The sequence below is a fragment of the Pieris rapae genome, chromosome 2, assembly GCF_905147795.1.
Source record: "Pieris rapae chromosome 2, ilPieRapa1.1, whole genome shotgun sequence".
NCBI lineage: Eukaryota > Metazoa > Arthropoda > Insecta > Lepidoptera > Pieridae > Pieris > Pieris rapae.
This window is the reverse complement of record NC_059510.1, coordinates 10679003-10697045: the sequence shown is the minus strand read 5'-3', so window position 1 is coordinate 10697045 and position 18043 is coordinate 10679003. Positions and strand designations below refer to the sequence as shown.

The 18043-nt window shown below is 35.0% G+C and overlaps 2 protein-coding genes across 2 annotated transcripts; one reads left to right on the top strand and one right to left on the bottom strand.

Moving 5' to 3' along the window:
• Positions 1 to 3616: 3616 nt before the first annotated feature.
• On the top strand, positions 3617 to 6532 carry LOC110999624 (chymotrypsin-1). Its single transcript, XM_045633855.1, has 5 exons — positions 3617 to 3690; positions 4470 to 4650; positions 4928 to 5174; positions 5502 to 5657; positions 6389 to 6532. The coding sequence occupies exons 1-5, from the start codon at positions 3648 to 3650 to the stop codon at positions 6530 to 6532; spliced, it is 771 nt and encodes a 256-aa protein (XP_045489811.1). The 5' UTR covers positions 3617 to 3647.
• Positions 6533 to 7406: 874 nt separating this feature from the next.
• LOC110999625 (transmembrane protease serine 9) lies at positions 7407 to 17624 on the bottom strand. Its single transcript, XM_045632751.1, has 9 exons — positions 17541 to 17624; positions 15712 to 15916; positions 15055 to 15298; positions 13887 to 14045; positions 13442 to 13586; positions 10727 to 10901; positions 9521 to 9767; positions 8786 to 8935; positions 7407 to 7891 (listed from the first exon to the last, which is right to left on the bottom strand). The coding sequence occupies exons 1-9, from the start codon at positions 17581 to 17583 to the stop codon at positions 7745 to 7747; spliced, it is 1515 nt and encodes a 504-aa protein (XP_045488707.1). The 5' UTR covers positions 17584 to 17624; the 3' UTR covers positions 7407 to 7744.
• Positions 17625 to 18043: the final 419 nt, after the last annotated feature.

The following is an 18043-nucleotide window of genomic DNA, read 5'->3' as shown; positions in this document are numbered from 1 at the left end:
TGCCCGTTTGCCCCCTGTTCTAAAAAAAAAAAAAAAAAAAAAAAAAAAATTTACAATTTATACATTTTAATTTATAAGTTTAATATAAATCTTTAATTTGACAAAAACTAAAACAACGAAAGTTTGAAATTCGATCAAAAAAAAAGCGGCAGTAAATAGAGGCTGTATAATGCCTCCTATCTCATTTTCTCCCACGTTAAATCATATGATGAATTGATGTTTCTGTCTCTCTTTACCGCTGCATCCGGTTTGAAATCACGACGATTCGAAAGAAGTTTATCTATCTCATTTTCTCCCACGTTAAATCATATGAATTAATGTTTCTGTCTCTTTTTACTGTCGCTTTTTCGTTGCATCCGGTTTGAAATCACAACGATTCTAAAGAAGTTTCACTTCAAAAAACAACACACAAATTGATAGTCAAAATAACTGGGCTAAAGTCGATTTTGGCCTCGTCAATAAGTAGATATATCGTGCAATCGCAGCGAAATTGCGTCTAAGGACTACGGGGGGATTTTGTTAAGTAGGTAAGAAAAAAATTGACGTATAATTCAATTAACAAGTCACGTGAAAAATTTAATGTTCCATGTAAGATCACGAAAGTAAGTTTTAATAATCGTAATAACTGTGAGCCATTATATGGGGTCGGTCAAAATATGTACATAATAAATATGTACCTAAATTGTTACGGCTAGTATACCTAAATTGTCAGAATGTCTTGAATCCATAAATGATTAATTTTATGTCACTGTAAAATATGGAAAATTAAAACAAGAAACACCTACAAAGGGTAAAATACAAGAAGTGCATAATTAATTAACTATAATAAACTAAAAATAACATGCAACTAAAACTAAAAATATAAATAAAATATGTATAAACAGACATATTGTAAAAGCTGCCTAAGGTTAATTGAGTCACAATAGTTATAATTATAATAGTATCTAATTACGTGGCACAAGAAAATCGATCAAAGAGAAGATTAGTCAATAAATTTAAAGACTGAGCTCGTCTGATATAAATTGGTAAGGAAAGCAGCATACGTTGAACAGTGAAAGAGGAGTGATAGAATTCAGTTTTATGAATAGGAGTTTCAAGAGTTAGATTGTCCAAGGAACGCAAATCAAAACTACTGAGAGGAACATAAAATTTTGTGTTAAAAAAATGAAAACATAGGAGTCAGGATTAAATAAATATATTGTATCAGATTTTTTTTATTTTGACAGACAATGGAAGGAATATAGTATTTCAAAGAGAACATATACTTTTTCATTTGAGTACTGATATTGTTGATATTTCCTTTTTTTAAATACATGTGTCTTCGCTGAGACATCATGAAACATTACATTCTAGCATAACTTAAGACTAATAAGTATTTAGAGTCAAACCTAATTTACTAATAAGGGTATTTAACATAAGAAAGTGTTCAATAAAACTACTTCCAGCCTCTATCAAGAAGCACTATGTTCTTGTATGATATTTTTTCTCTTACTACTGTTTAGGACTAAAGCTAAAGTGCACTGACTCTAATGCACTTCATCAATTTTTCAATTTCTCTCAATTTTTCATATTAAGCTATATAAATACTATATAAATAAAATCTGTTTCATATAGAACGTAAATTTTAACATGAGTTTAAATTTAAATATACATATTTTAAAAGCGAATAATTTAAGATATTATGTTAAAATATATATAGGACTTATGTCAAAACATGTTTGCATTGTAATAATTTTTTTAAATTAACTATTTTTCTGTATAATTCTACCTCAATACTTTAAAAAAGGTGCCTAGTTGTGGATGGCTATCTTCTATGAACTACATAGCGCTACGAACTGCGTCACATAGTAACAATATAATCGAAATCTATCACATTTAATACATGTTTAAAGACACTACACTTAAATTAATTACTTATTTAATTATTCCAGTGCTTCATTGGTTATCAGTCGAGGTTAATTATATAAAAACAAAAGAAACGCCAGCGAGTTCCGTTTGTTTTTGTTTAAATGTCGTGCGATGCTATCGACTGATTAGTGTTATAACTTCTTATGGGAGGGTAAATCGCTTCGTTACGTAACACGTTACGGCACCAGTCTAACTTCCCTTTCTCTCACGCATCCGGCAGCGGTATGCAGGCTTCTCCTCTCTCCTCTCTCTCGCTAGACATTTGAACGTGATTATAAAAATATCGTAAATGAAGCAGAAGATGATAGATGGATCAATACAGAATTTAGTTTAAGTTGTCACTTCTGTCGGGCGTCCCCGAGTCGCACACAATTTTTTCTGTGGATTTTTTTAAAAATAAATTTTAATTAACGTGCGGAAAGAACCGTAGTCAATGTCGTATTCACCTTGAATCTTATCTTTGTTATTTAAAAAAGTATTTATATTTCATACTGTGAATGCTGTCAAAGAAGAACGTTCCTACATTATTATATAATTAAAAAAGTTTGGTTTATCGAAGAATATCATCATAAGTTTTTTATTACATAAACATTCCCTAAAATGAAACGCCTAGTCATGACGATGTGCAGCGTTTTTATCGACGAAAAGGGAGAGAGCGATTAAGACAGATTGAGAGAGAGTGAGATCGAGAAAAATACAAGCTATTGGTTGATGTATTCGTTTAGTAGTTACATATTAGAACTTCATATGGCAATTCTGTCGTTTAATGTTCTGTGTAGTAAACACAGATTTTTATTTATCTATATTATCATTAGCACGTGCATCGTACAGTGTGCAAACAAAAGACATGGATTGATCATATACTGGTAAATTGTCATCTATAGGGGCTTTTACCTTAGTAATAAGTAATTACAAGCACAGCACGCACTTTTTTGTATGGGTTTCTTTCGAGGAATAAAGTGTTCCTGTAGGTGATTAAATTAGTTAACGTTATATCGTTGATACAAGAATAAATTGTACTGAAAAGAACAGGTTATACGTTTTCGTTATGATATAAGTGTGTTCTGAAAAGAACAGTTTTGTCAGCGTTATCGCAAGGCTACAAGGATAACGAAGTGATCTCTTTCTAGAAAGATCCCTTTCGTACACACCCTGCGCGTATTAACTGAACGTTTTAACACAACATGTTATTACTACTTTTAAGCATAGGCTAAGTTTTCTAAATGATAAACAAATGTACGTAGTATAGTAAAATAATATACATTCTTTTACATTCAGTTCCATCTTCACCTCTTCTCACAAGTTATTAGGGAGTTTTATTTATCGCATAAAATAAAACTCCTTTAAGAAAAGAGCGTACCAATTCTTAAAAGGCCGGCAACGTACTCGCGAGCCCTCTGGCATTGAGAGTGTCCATGGGCGGCGGTATCACTTAACATCAGGTGAGCCTCCTGCCCGTTTGACCCCTGTTCTATAAAAAGAAAATCGGAACCAAACAACCCTAAATTCCCTTGACTGAAAAATATCCTTTACTTTTCCACTTCCAATAACTACCGAACAAACCGCGGACACCGTTATCGGCAACCCATAAATATAAAACCTATGTTTAATTTAAATATACGTATATTACTAATTACTTTTTTACTTATATAATCATTTTTTTAAATTGACAAAACAGGACCATATAAAAAGAAAGTGGTATAGAAAACAATCGTTGTATTAAACTTGGGTCATTTAAAATGCATACGAGATATTTATTTTTCTTCCTGTGGGTAGTTTTGGGTAAGTTTAATAGTTTAATCACTTATTATAAGTTTCATTTAAATGTGTGAACATAATTATTTGAGCACATTGCTGATTTGCCTGCTGACCCTTGTGACTTCGGAAAATCCTTTTCCCGTCGCCTCTGCTTACTACCGAGGGGTCATGGATAGAATAGAAGATAGGATTCGCATATTGTATACAGATATAAAAACGTTGTGGATTATGACATTTTCCTTTGAATAATATTAATGTAGATGGAGGGTATAACTTACAGAGGTTCTTGCCCGTTATTCGCAGAACAAGACCTCCTGGTAGAACGGATGGCGAAGTCTTGGTCTTTCGCCAATTTTGTAAACGCTTTTGACAGTCATAGGCATGCGCTAAGATGCTTCAAAGCTGAATAAGCGTATTTTGTCAATTGTCAAACAATTGTCTTAGACGGAATGCGGTGCGCCCCTCGACACGCGATATGAGGATTGCGTCCACCTCTGCACACCCGATGTAAGTTTGTGAAGATACTTGACCCTGCAAGTATTCTTCACAGACGGGCCGTTTCCTTTTGTAGTAATAACTAGGAGAGATGGAGTCCTGTACTTGCAGGTAGGGTTTCTTTTGAACGCATTCAGCTTATTTCGCATTCCTCCGTTGCTCATTTACGCGTCGGGGCTACGGTTTCTTGCACCATCAGGATTGACTTCGGGATAAAGCTCCCTCATTGTTCATGTGTTTATCTCAAATAAAGTAAAATATTAAGCTTAATAGGAATCTGTGGTAAGCATTGTGGACATTTTTCGTAGGAGATGCAAAACCAGATATAGAAGGTCGTGTAGTTGGTGGAAAGGACGCCGCCAAAGGCTCAGCACCTTATCAAGTATCGATCAGGTTGGGTTACGTCGAAGGTGCCCCGAAAAAACACTTCTGTGGAGGCTCCGTTTTGAACGACAAGTGGATTTTGAGCGCCGCTCACTGTACTTACCAGTATGTATATCTTATCTGTGATAAAAACGTTATTATATTAAGTCTTGCTATATATGTATACAATAAATGTGCCCATTTAACATTCGCTCGAACGGTGAAGGAAAACATCGTGAGGAAACCGGCTTGCCTAAGACCCAAAAAGTCGACGGCGTGTTCACAGGGGGCTGATCACCTACTTGCCTATTAGGTTAACAGATGATCATGAAACAGATTTGGTAATCTGAGGACCAGTCCTAAAAAGTCGCCACTGATTTATTTATTTTCCAACCAATTTTAGTGTTCCAATTGGTATCCTCACAGCAGTCGTAGGAACAATGAAACTGTCCTCCGGCGGAGACTCTTACGAAATAGAAACAATAGAAAATCATCCAGATTACGACCCAAAAACCATAAAACACGATATTTCTTTACTAAAAGTTAGAGGCACCATTAAATTCAGTGATAATGTGCAAGCGATAGAATTACCTACCAGCGACACTGGCGTTGGAGAAGTGTGCACTGTCACCGGATGGGGAGACACTGATGTATGTATATATTTTGCAATATACCAATGCAATTATTTACGTAAATTTCATACCGATAATATTTATAAGCATTTTTGACTTAACCGTTTCCTTTATATTCTCTTGCATACCTCTAACAAGAATTTAAAAAGAATCAATCAATATCCGCCATTTTGTCTCAGCGTACGTATGGGCCAATTACTACGTTGAATAAATTAATACACTATCAAATACATAAGAAATTCCTTTAATTTCAATTAAAGTTATGCCAATGATTTCAACTTGGTTATGTTTTATAATAATGCCTTATATTGTTTTTAAGTCAACTCTAGACTTTCCAACTTTCAGAACCAAAACACAGTCCCAGACAACCTGCAAGCGTTAGATCTAAAAACGATATCAAAGGAGAAATGTAATAAAGAATTGGCACCAGCCCGTGAATACCTTCCGATTGAAGATAATCAGTTGTGCACGTTCAATAAAGCTAGAGAAGGAATTTGTGGGGTAAGAGATTCTCAAAATTATCTTCGGCAAGCATCTGCGCCTGGAACTGTAAAGGCATTTACTTGAGCGGTTGGGGTAGATAATCGGCCTCGAGGTCTAATGCCCTCATCTTCTAGTCACGACGAGTTTTATTAAACTTTCTGAATTCCAGCGTGTCCAATAAAACCCAGGATGCCTTGGTAACAAAGTGTCGAAAAACAATTTTTCATTTTAGTTTGTTTTCTTACAGCTAAGAATCAGAGTACCTAACCATGGTACCCTTAGCATTGTTATAACTAAACAATCATAAAATAGAAGGCTAATTAATAACATCTAGACACAGACGTGTCGGGTTCGAAGGAAATGCGTCTGCTTCAAAAAACACCCCATTACGGAAGGAAAAAATAGTCGGTACTCTTTTAAAATAGCAAATCATCAAACAACATTTATTTTAAAACAAATATCGCAAATTAATTAGAAGTAGCATGCCTAGGACTAGTCCCAGGCCCTTTTATCAACTAATCTAACTAATCGTTAACTTTATAGTAAGCCTTTTAACACTTATTTAATATATTTCTTAAATTAATTAAAAGGCAGAGATAAAAGAGCCTCTGGGATTTTCTTAAAGAAAAGTAGTCCCAAAAAGGTATTACTAACTTTAAATAGTCTAGTACGGGGAAATTGTTAATTTGTTTTGGGTCTAGGTAAAACCGAACTCAAATTAAATAGCACTTTTGCTGTTAATTTTGCAGGGAGACTCGGGTGGGCCTCTAGTGAAAGACAAAAAACAAGTGGGTATCGTCTCCTGGGGTGCTCCGTGCGCTGTGGGCGTTCCCGATGTCTTCACGAGAGTATATTCGTATGTGGACTGGATAAAGAAGAAAATTGAAAACTAGAAAAAAAACCTATTTAAATAACACTTTAAAATGTATAATATTAACTAATGAGTTTTTTTTTTCATTTCAAGGTAGTATTTCTTAATCATGTAAAAATTTCCATTTACATAACATTAATTTCAAATTCCAAATTGTATTGGAAATAATTATTTATTGTAATGTATGACGTCAAAGAAATGTAATTAACGAAACCCAAGGATCTCCTTTGTGTTTCGTTATTTCATTTAACTTAAAAAAATAACAATTACATTAATGTGACGCACTACCTTTTTAAGTTCTTTGTAGGAATTAAGTTCATATAAATCTTAAATGAAATACTTTCTTTGAAGCTGGGTAGTAACTTTAATCATTTCAAATATAAGCTTATAACTAAGATAACTTTAGAGGTAGTGGAGTTGCGATGCTAACACAAAACTAACTTACCCTATTTAATTAAGTCAAAGTGATTCTCATGTTATGGACATTTTCGGAAACCAGAATGTTAAATTTCAATTTATGACTATGGTAACTAAAAGGCATCTTTTGGGTGGTTATGATTGCAATAGGTGCAATCAAAGAGATTCTCAATTCGTCTGAGTGTTTATAATAATAATAATAATATATTTATTTTATTTCTCACAAAAACATATACAATAATTGTCATTCTTCTTTGGAGTAATTGTTATTGTTAAAGTGAGACTGATGCCTGTTAAAGGTTGTGCACCTGTGTTACAGGTCGTCAGGCCTCCACCACTTCGGATCGACAAAATGATTATAAGTAAAGAAAAGACAATTATATTAATTATAAGGAAACCACATGGTGTATGTGTATGTGTGTGTGTTTGTGTATGTGTGTGTTTGTGTATGTGTGTGTCTTTAATAAAATGATAGTGTTTATATTAAATTAAGCTCAAATTCCAACTGATTATGATGACCACTACATGTTAAAGTCCGTTTAAGCTAGGGAATGCAATCTCGATCGGGATCTCGCAAGATCTCGTGCCAATTTTCCAGATCAATCCCGAAGAATAACATGGCGCTCACTCAGTCTACATTGGTGCCAACCAGTGTTAAAATAACGTCGTATCTTGAAACAATTAGCAGTTTTCATCGTGTTCAAACAATTGGTTTTTGAGGTCGTAATTCTTAATCCCACGAGATCTCGTATTAACTTTTCAGCCCAGCAGATTTTTTATAAAAACACAAAATATATGTTGCAAGGGATTTATTACTTTAATAATTTTCTATCTTATTTTTAATCCAAGAGACATAGCTCCATACATCTGTGTTCACATCTGGGTAATTAAGATCGCAGTCGACACCCCAAGAAACAACTCCAACCAACTTGTTATCTAGAACTAATGGTCCTCCAGAATCACCCTAAAAAACAAGAATTTTAATACACATGTCTCCGTCTCTCATGAATATCTAACTACAAAGTCATCTATTTCCACACCTTTTCGTTTTTTAAGACAGTTTCTCTTAGGACCCTAATCCTTCAAGAAAATAACGTACCAATTCTTAAAAGGCCGGCAACGGACTCGCAGGTCCTCTGGCATTAAAGTGTTCATGGGCGGCGGGGCGGTATCACTTAACATCAGATGAGCCTCCTGCCCGTTTGCCGGTCCTGTCCTTAAACAAAACATTTAGAGTTCATCCCACAGATCATAAGTACGAAAATGATAACTACAACGTCCTAGGTCCTAGCAAAAAAACATAAAATGAAATCTGACAAATTGTATTGTAATCATTTACCTAAGCTACCCTTAAATTTGTGAACCATCGACCGAAATTCCAAAACAACAAAAACAACAACCAAAATTCAAGCTAAAGTTAAAGAGTCTGTATTATTAAAACTGATACCGGAGTACTACAAAAACAAGAATGGTAAATTAATTTAGTTTGGAGATCAGAAAGGAAATCTATTGTTTTGTTTATTTTAACTAAGACCACATCATACAAACACTGAGAAGTTTATAATCTAAAAAAAATATGTATTTAAGTAGTAGATAACAATAGATTGACTTGTTTAATTCGAGGAATTTGCTCAAGAAGTATTAAGAATATCCATAGCGCAAAATCACATACATCATGAGCACAACCCACATACACACCATGACACAACAGCCGGATTAGGTATGACATTTAAAAAAATCCTTTGTAATTTATTTTTAATAAAATTTATATTCCATCTTTGGCTATGTTTAGTATGGGAGATTTTGTTGTACATAATTTATGTTATGTACGAAATACATAAATAAATAATAGTTGTACCTGGCAAGCTCCCTTTGCCGTGGGAGTAAATGTGCATAATTGTTTTTCAGTTATCTCGTTCACGTTCCTTAGCATATATTGACAAGTTTTTAAGATCATCACAGTTTGGTTCACCATTTGTAAGTTCGTTGGGATAGGATCGTCGCCACTCTAATAAGTATTCAGTGTTAATTAATAATTGATAATGAAGGAATGTGTAAGCTTAGTGGCCCACAAACGTAGAGATAAAGAAAGACATCGTGAGGAAACTGACATGTCTTAGACCCCGTGTCAAATAATATATCAATATACATATACACAGATAAGGGTTGAAACGCCACATTTATATGATGCTCTACATTGCGATTGTGTGTGTTGTGTTGTCCAAAACAATGATCGGCAGTGACGAGGTATGGAATGCAGTGGCATCCATCTGTGAGCAAGTAATGTTACAGAAGGAGACTGCAGCACGAAGGAGGAAGTGCTATAGGACGAAGCCTAGGATTGAATTAAATAGGAGAAGATATGCCTATAATATAATATGATCTCCTACCTCCTACGTACTGTGTACTGAACCGAAACATGCGATTGAACTCCCGAAAGAATGGGAGAATGGCCAGGTCGTTTGAATAGCTGAAATTCTGGCGAGGGTCAAGTTCCACATACCTCTGCAACTTTTGGGAGCAGGGAATGAGCAAATGCATCTCCACCTCGTATACCATAAGAATATAGATACTGGAATATTAGTTCTCTTACCGTTGTTCGACCCCAACCAGTAAGTAGAACATTATCTCCAATTGAACATGGACCGTCAGCGATATCTATAGGTTTCACTCGTTCACTGAACTTAATATCTTCATTCACTTTAATAAGACTGATGTCATTCAATATAGTGGATGGGTCGAAATCCTCGTGAATGAGCACATTCTCGACTGAATACCTATCACCGCCTTTTACAATACTGTTTGTACCCGTTACCACTTGGATGACATCCGCTGGAAATCTGAAAAAAAATACCTTTTTAGTCTCAAGTTAAAAAGCATTTTCATTCTAAAGGATTTTATATTTCGTTTAAGTCTTTTGCCTTTAGATACTCTCTTATAACGCATAGATGGCGCTCTAATTAAAAAGACCTGTGTTGCCTATATTATTCGTTTCACATGTTAATCTAAATATATAAAACTCGTGTTAGTTACACCACATAAGTTAAGATCAGCTGAACCGATGTTAGTTATCTCTTTTTTGGTGGATTCTTCTCCGCTCCAAATAGCAGATTGAGTAAATATAGGATAAGTTATCGATAAACAATAAAATAATTTTACAAATTCAAACATGTGGTGCCATCTGTTGACAAAACTACGCATTACATAGAATTCCTGTCAGTTCAAGAAATTCCGATGTTGAGGCGAATGAGTAGATGCATAGCAAGGCTTTGATCTTGATCGAAGACATGTGCTACCTCATCAAATAATGTTGGATATCAGAAAGTGGTTTAACATGCAATATCGCAATATTGGCGCTAGAGAGGAAAGGACTTATGTATGAAACAGCCATTCTTCTTTTGCAAGGGCAAGCAAAAAATTTTTTCTCTATTTGCAAGAAAAGTTGTATATTGTTGAGATATTATCTATCCTAAATTTAGTTTAATAAAAGTTAACACGATATTTGACTTTCAAATCAAGACTTGCTTATTTTGAGTTGAATAATCAAAGGTCCGAGAAATTCACAGTATTTGTAGTATCTCTGTACTAAACTGTGATATTATATTTTAATTCTGTACTTAAAAAACCGTAAGTATAAGTCATTTAAAATATTTTAAACTTGTTATTTGGACTTTCAAAATACCTTTTTATAATTTAAATAAAAGATTTGACTTTGAATTTGAATCAATTTGTAGCGCCAGGAATACAGGTTTGGACTATGTCACAAAGTTTTTTATGAAGTAACTGTAATATAACGTACTCAATAGCACAGTGAGCAGCTGTGATAACCCATCTTTTGCCGATAACAGTTGCTCCGCAAAAGTGATGAATTCCATTCCTCAAAGACGCTTGGTATGGTATTGCACTATCAGGAGCGTCTGTGCCACCGATGATCTTTGTATCTGGTTCAAAAGGCCCCTTAGATAGAATTGAACCTGAAATTGATATTTTTTGGACAAATCTATTTACTAGGTTTCATGTAGATACATTAAACGAAATTATCTCATAAATTTTTTGATAAGATCCTTATTTATGAAATATACTTTTTCTTTACGTTACATTTATAACTACTAAAATTGAGGGTTTGATTACAATTTCTTCTTTTTTCAGGTTTAAGTAACTACAAATTCCTCACTTTACAAGTCTAATACTTACCACAGATTAAACCAGTTAGTTTAACAAGCGATCTAAAAAGTGTAAGGTTCCGGTGCGGACGAAACCGAACTCTATATCAACATATTCTTAAGAGTCTTGTTACAAGCGCGCATGTGCCATACTTGCTCATCTGACTCGTTTGGTTATTTACGAATGGATGTGGAACATCGAAATGGGTAATGTGAGCACGTTACAAGTCAAATATTCGGCAGTACCTCGAGCCGAGCAGAATACGAAATTCCACCCGTATCACCTCGACGTCCACCGTTCCACAACTGCGCGTTTTTCTAGGCAGTTTTTGCCGCGCACCACCACTCTGTGGAACCAGCTGCCGACTGAAGTATTTCCGAACCAATTCAACTTAGGGTCCTGCCGGCAACGCACTCGCGAGCTATCTGGCATTGAGAGTGTCCATGGGCGGCGGTATCACTTAACATCAGGTGATCCTCCTGCCCGTTTGCCCCCTGTTCTATAAAAAAAAAGAAGCAGCTCGATACGAGCGCGCTTCACTCGGCTGTCGGTTTTTTGGCGAATCCCTTTGAATGTTACCAGTCAGTATAAGTCAGTCGCCACCACCTCTACGTTTTTTTAGACTACGCCATTTTGACTGCAACTGTGGGTGGGATGGAGCACAGAGGAATCGCGTGTATTCATGCTCACATGCTCACAACAAACAAATATTCACGTCGAGCGAAAATTCGATGTCAGTCGCCACCTTAAGGAATACAGAATAAAAGAAGTGACACATGCGCACGGACATAAATGCGTAACGGATTCGAATGATCCACCCACGACAAATGACAAATTAAAAGCCACCCGCGCGGCAATGAAAACAGAAAATCAAATTAGGGTAAATAACCGCCTACACCGAGGAAGGCGTGGTCTTTTACTTCGTACTTCGCTCACTCCAGTGAGTTTCCGTCCCGCCCTTCAGGCGATTGACCATCCCGCGACGACCCAAGATGAAGAGTCTCGCAGCACTCGCTTGAGACTGTCGCGGGAATACGCCCCTTTTGGCTGAGTTTTGCTTACAAAAACAGCCTAAAAGGCCTACAGCATTCCAAAAATATGCGTAGCATTTTTGTTTAACTTTAAAGTGATACAGTTAATGTAAAATCAGTTAAGTGAATTATGGAATCAATGAATTAATGGAATCTTTAATTTCCTATATCTAGTTCTTATATCATAAATAGATTTTTAGACTAAATATTTCTTACCGTTGGCAGTACAAACGACGAAAAAGATAAATATATAAAACATTTTAGTCACGTTTTTTGATTATAACCAGAAAGAATAAAACTTATAAAACTACATTCAGTGGCGAGCTGCTGCTATGTAGTAAATGATAAAATAAATAAAACCGTAATTTGCGTAAATTTAAATAATAAATGTGACATTATATTCTATTTTGTATATTCGACGATAGTGAAATTTTACAAACAAAACACGTTAATAATATTTATAGGTAACGTAACAATTGCAATACTCCACAGAAGACTGCTCTCAGCCAGGTCACATTTCATTTATCATCAGCATATGACTCACAATTATTCACAATTTATACTTTAATTTAAATGCAAATGTGATAATAAAGTTTCCTAGTACAGAACTAAATTATTATATTTATTGGTAATTATCAAAGAGAAAGTATCAGTGTTAACCTAGTGGCTACAGCGTGCGACTGTCATCCCTGAAGTCGTAGGTTCGATTCCGGCTATGCACTAATGTCTACGTGCACATTTAACATTCGCTCGAACGGTGAAAGCAAAACATCGTGAAGAAAGCGGCTTGCCTTAGGCCGTTTGTCCACCACCGCAGTCACCGGGACGTCATCAAGAACGAGATGACGGCGCCGATTTAGCGATACAAACATTTAATATAGCCATATGTCCACCGCACTTCTGTCATCCCGGCCGCCAATATTTGGAGTAGTTCGCCGTGACCGCGAGAACTCGGCACGGTTTTATGACGGGCCGATGTATCGGCTATACAAAACAGGTTGTTTTTGTCCACACAATACCGTCTCGCTGCGCCATTCACCCGGTTTTGGCTTTGTTATATCGGCGCGGTGGTCACACGATCGCCGTGAAGTCATCTTAAACCCGGCCCGAAATATTCTCGTTCTCTGTGACGTCCCGGCGACGGCGGCGGTGGACAAAACCTTTAAACCCAAAAAGTCGACGGCGTGTGTCAGGCACACGAGGCTAATCATTGGATTGACATGATCATGAAAGATATTCAGAAACCTGACTCCGAGACCAAAAAGTTGGTAGCGTTTTATTAGAATATAATGATACATTTTTCTTTTATATATTTGTCGTATTTTCTTCCATTCTAGCCTTAATCCAATCGAGATATTCGTAAACTCTTGTGAAGACATCAGGAACTCCATAGGCACAGGGCAGATTGTAGGAGGCCACACCGACTGCCTCGCCTTTCTCTATCAGAGCACTACCAGAGTCACCCTGTAATGATAATAAGTCTGTGTAGTGTGTAACGTTCTATCAAAATCAAAATAATCGTATCTAACTTAAACCAATTTGACATGGCCACGACAAAGTCAAATTCAAATCATTTTTTACAATTAGATCACCTAAAACGCACTTATGAACGTTAAATAAAATATAAAGATTCTAGTTGCCCCTTCCAAAAGGTAGATTTGTGTGGAGAAGAATAGGCAAGAATATCCACACTTATGTGAAGACTATGTATTCTTCACATATTTACATTTATCGAAACAGTATAGTAGAAGAAGTAGTTCTCACCTGACATGTTCCTTCTCCTCTTTTGGTCAGGGTGCATATCTGTTTCTTGGTAAATGGATTCTTCTTTTGGAATGCCTTTAATTGTTTCTGGCAATTATTAATAGATAAAGCTGTTACGTTCAGCCATTGCAGTTTAACTGGTATTTTAGTTCCCTTTTGCTAGAACAAAGTCATTTATAAGAAAAATAATTGGAACAAATATGAAAAAAACATGTAAAATGTATGTGTTATGTACACGCGTTAAAAGTTATTAATAATCACTTCTCGTAGTATTTGGCGTAACAAGAAAAAAATATTTATCACAAATTTTATTTTTCGCCGTATTCAACGATTGCATAAAAAAAACACTAACAACAGAAAAAAGGTATAATTAATACATTCAACGCTTTATTATAATGTAATATCTAGTTCAATAAAGTTTATTTAATTATTATATTAAATATTACAAAAAAATATCTCTTATGTAGAATTATTAAAGATTAGAAAGATATTGACATCTTAAATATTTACTCTCATAATTTTCCCTAACGCGCCAACAGAAGTATAACTTCAAAAAAAAACAAATCAGAACTAAATTCCATAAGGTCCCGTACAGTTCGTATCTGCGTTAGAAATCATAATATTTATTGTTATAAAATACTCCTCCTAGTACATAAAAATCTGAAATAAACATTAAGTATTAATCGGTGAGCCTCATTATTAATGCCTGTTTTACAGCATTTCCTTGTACATAGGCCTTAGCCTCTTAGAGCATCCACTCTTCTCGGTGTCTAGTCTAGTGATAAAAACGCAAATTTCACACGGAAATCAGTAAATAGAATGGCGAGCGTTGTGAATAAGAGTTGTCCTTACGAGGAGTAAATAGAAACCATGTTATATTAAGAATAAAATAAATATATTTTAGGCCTCATATCTCTATATCTGTTTCATGATCATAATCAGCCTCCTGTGCCTGACACACGCCGTCGACATTTTGGCTTAGCCTTTTCGTCGCAATGTTTTCTTTCACTGTTTTAGCGACACTGCACATAGACAGAAAGTCCATTGGTACACAGCCAAGAATCAAACCACTAAGACAAAGCTCTGCAGCACTTATATGTAATATATTGAGATATATAATATGTTAAATATGATGGTAGGTGTAATTTCTTGCAAACAAGATACTTACATTCGTATAACCCCAACCGGTAAGCAAACAGTTTGCACCTGCGTCTGTATTCCTTGAGGCTAGTTCGACAGGCCTAACTTTATCAGAGAACTGAATCTCTTCTTCAGTTAACATCAGTGCGATGTCGTTGGCGAAAGATTTACGGCCGTACTTCTCGTGAATTATTAATTTACTGATTTTATATTCTGTTCCTCCACGTCTTAGATTTGTACCTGCTGCAGCTATAACATCCTTTGGTTTCCTCCTTAAAATAATTGAGGCTAAAGTATTTTAAGTAACATGGAATTCTACGTGTTTCGCGGAACAAAAATGAACTTGAATGAATCTACTTCATTCTACAGAATATTTATTTAAATATCTCGTGAATTATACATGATTGAATAAAACCGAAATTAGACAAAAGTTTGAAATAACGTTGTGTTATTTTTTGTATCGAGTAATGTTGTATTATTTTTAATTAGAGTGGACCATTGAAATTATGAAAGGATCAATAAATATTCATATATTCCCTTCCATGAATATATATATATATATATATATATATATATATATATTCATTTTTTTATTCAAACAGGACATACTTAGATGAAATCAAATCTACGATAAGTGATTATAGTAAATGTCCGCTTTGGAAGTTCATTGTAATTGATTGCTTACCTAACGAGACAATGTGCAGCCGTCATGATCCATCTTTTGTCGATAATAGCACCACCACAGAAGAGCCAATTGTCTTCTTTGGGTACTCTAATCCCTACCTGATGGGGTACCGCGCCGTCAGGTGCTGCCGTACCTCCCACAACTCGCTCTGCGTTCTTTTTCGCATAAGTATGCTTGTCGTCTTCTTCAAGGGATAAAGAATGTCCTAAAAATATTTATTTGTTTCCTATTTTTACAGTAATACAATAGAAAACTAAACTAAAAACATAATATAAACATAACAGGTAAAAATTTAAAACTTAGACCATTTTATAACTAATTATAAATAATGCAATTCTTGTGAATTCAGCTAGTTTGCAAATACATCTGTCTCACACGCAATCATATTTAGGGTGCCCAAGACATACATAAATGGTGCTTCTGTGAGTAAGTTCGTACGCGCCCGAGGCACTACCAGCAATTGCGATAACTTACTACGCCCAGTGTGTTTATTTGGCACACCCAGCCCCAGTTTAAAGATGTTCATATCATGCTTAAGATAAGAGTATTTTTTCATTAGTACCTTAAATACAAAGAAGACCTTTCTTCTTTTGTATTCGGTTGACGATCATCATGGCTGGTTTAATTTTCGATGCCGCGTTTTTCAACCAATACATGCGTCAGGGCTCCTTCTACTTTGCCTTTTACTTGGGCAAATTATACTATGATTATCAGCCTAATTTAGTGAACTGATGCAACAGACGTTCACTCTACTGCATGATCAAGGGTTAAATGGAATCTCGCTGATGGTCTGAAGGCCGTTGTCAGCTTAGAAAGAGATCAGCGGTGTTTTTTTTAATAGTGTAATTGTATAGGCCATATTTTTTTAATAGCCTCGCTCTAGCCCGCATTGTTTGACACACCAAACTGATAATTGTTGACGTCAATATGTAAATAAGGAATGTAACTAGTATAGTAGCTGATGCAGGTTCTTATGTAGACTACTTTTCGTATTATGTTGTTGCAATGGCGTAGAAATCAGGTGTATGTAAATGTTTCAATTACCTAATTAACACTATATCATCTATTAAGTTCAGACAAAACCAGAGGATATTGTAATAGTAGTTATAATAATTTGGACTTAAGTGTTGGGCTTAGGGGCATCAGCACAATGTATACTGAGAAAACTTTGAATTTATAAGAACGGCCATATCGACGCAGAGTTCTTTACACGAACAATATTTCAAATCGAATAGAAGCAGTCAGCAGTCTTAGCCTACGCCCATACCCAATAATTAATCCACAATCTCGGACCTTGACAGTCGATCGACCTCCCATCTGCATCCCAATATCCAAACCATACAAAGACAATTCATATTTTGCGACGGATAGAATGGCAATCTCTTCTTATTTCGTACCTTATTTTTTACTTCTGCGCAATTACGGTCAGCGATAGAGTTTCGTGCCGCTACTTGTAACTAAAATTATCCTATTGACGCATACGAAAACAAACGTACGGTAAGTTGTTTTCATATAGTTTATTCAAGTTTGTAGATATCAACAAAAAAACGGAAGAAGAAAAAGAAGAAGAATCGGTAAAGTCAAAGACTAAATTTTGCACAAATAATTATTATATTTAGCCGTATGCAATAACAAAGTATATCAATTAATATAATATTATGTTATTGCATAACACCGCCCGCGCCGTCATAACGTGAAACCGTAAAACAAGGCTTCGACAACACGTTATGATAAAGAACAATTAATGAAACGTAAATATTGTTTCAATTGAGTGTTATGGGAGTTCGACTTTAAAATGAAAGGCATGAAGAATATTAAAATTAACTCACCTTGAACTGTAAACATAAAATATAATAAAAAATACTTCAACATATTAAATTTCTAATAATTTCTGAGGCATAAACGATTCCTGAGTCATAAATATACTGGTTGAAGATATAAAACTACGTTTACAATGATTTTTAATCTGTCCAATTATACTGAGATATTTGCTGAATTATAGTTAATGATTGAAAGAAAATTGTTGATATGATTAAATCATATCAACAATTTTCTTTCAGTTGATGTAATATATAATTTCTATAAAAGAGATTCGAATAATTCAAAATAAGTATAATAAGTTGGTTTAACTTGTTTTTGATAATAATTGTCAATCTTGACCGCGACGACTGCATCACCTAAGTATGACTTTTTTTAAACACTTGAAGTAAGTTTTGTGTATCGAGGAAGTATATAATTTGTACCCATCATCTTTTTAAATCGGGTTGCCATTTATTAATATTATGAATGTCATTATAAACACATGTTTTCGATTATGCGTTGTAATCAGTCA

What these genes read in the sequence shown, in the direction of transcription:
- LOC110999624 (XM_045633855.1), top strand. Translation starts at nt 3,648, where the DNA reads ATGCATACGAGATATTTATTTTTCTTCCTGTGGGTAGTTTTGG. An exon ending in CCGGATGGGGAGACACTGAT is followed by an intron (nt 5,175 to 5,501) that starts GTATGTATATAT and finishes TCCAACTTTCAG; the next exon opens with AACCAAAACACAGTCCCAGA. An exon ending in CTAGAGAAGGAATTTGTGGG is followed by an intron (nt 5,658 to 6,388) that starts GTAAGAGATTCT and finishes TTAATTTTGCAG; the next exon opens with GGAGACTCGGGTGGGCCTCT.
- LOC110999625 (XM_045632751.1), bottom strand. Translation starts at nt 17,583, where the DNA reads ATGTTGAAGTATTTTTTATTATATTTTATGTTTACAGTTCAAG. An exon ending in GCTGCACATTGTCTCGTTAG is followed by an intron (nt 15,299 to 15,711) that starts GTAAGCAATCAA and finishes AATTATTTTAAG; the next exon opens with GAGGAAACCAAAGGATGTTA. An exon ending in GGCTAGAATGGAAGAAAATA is followed by an intron (nt 10,902 to 13,441) that starts CGACAAATATAT and finishes TATCAATTTCAG; the next exon opens with GTTCAATTCTATCTAAGGGG.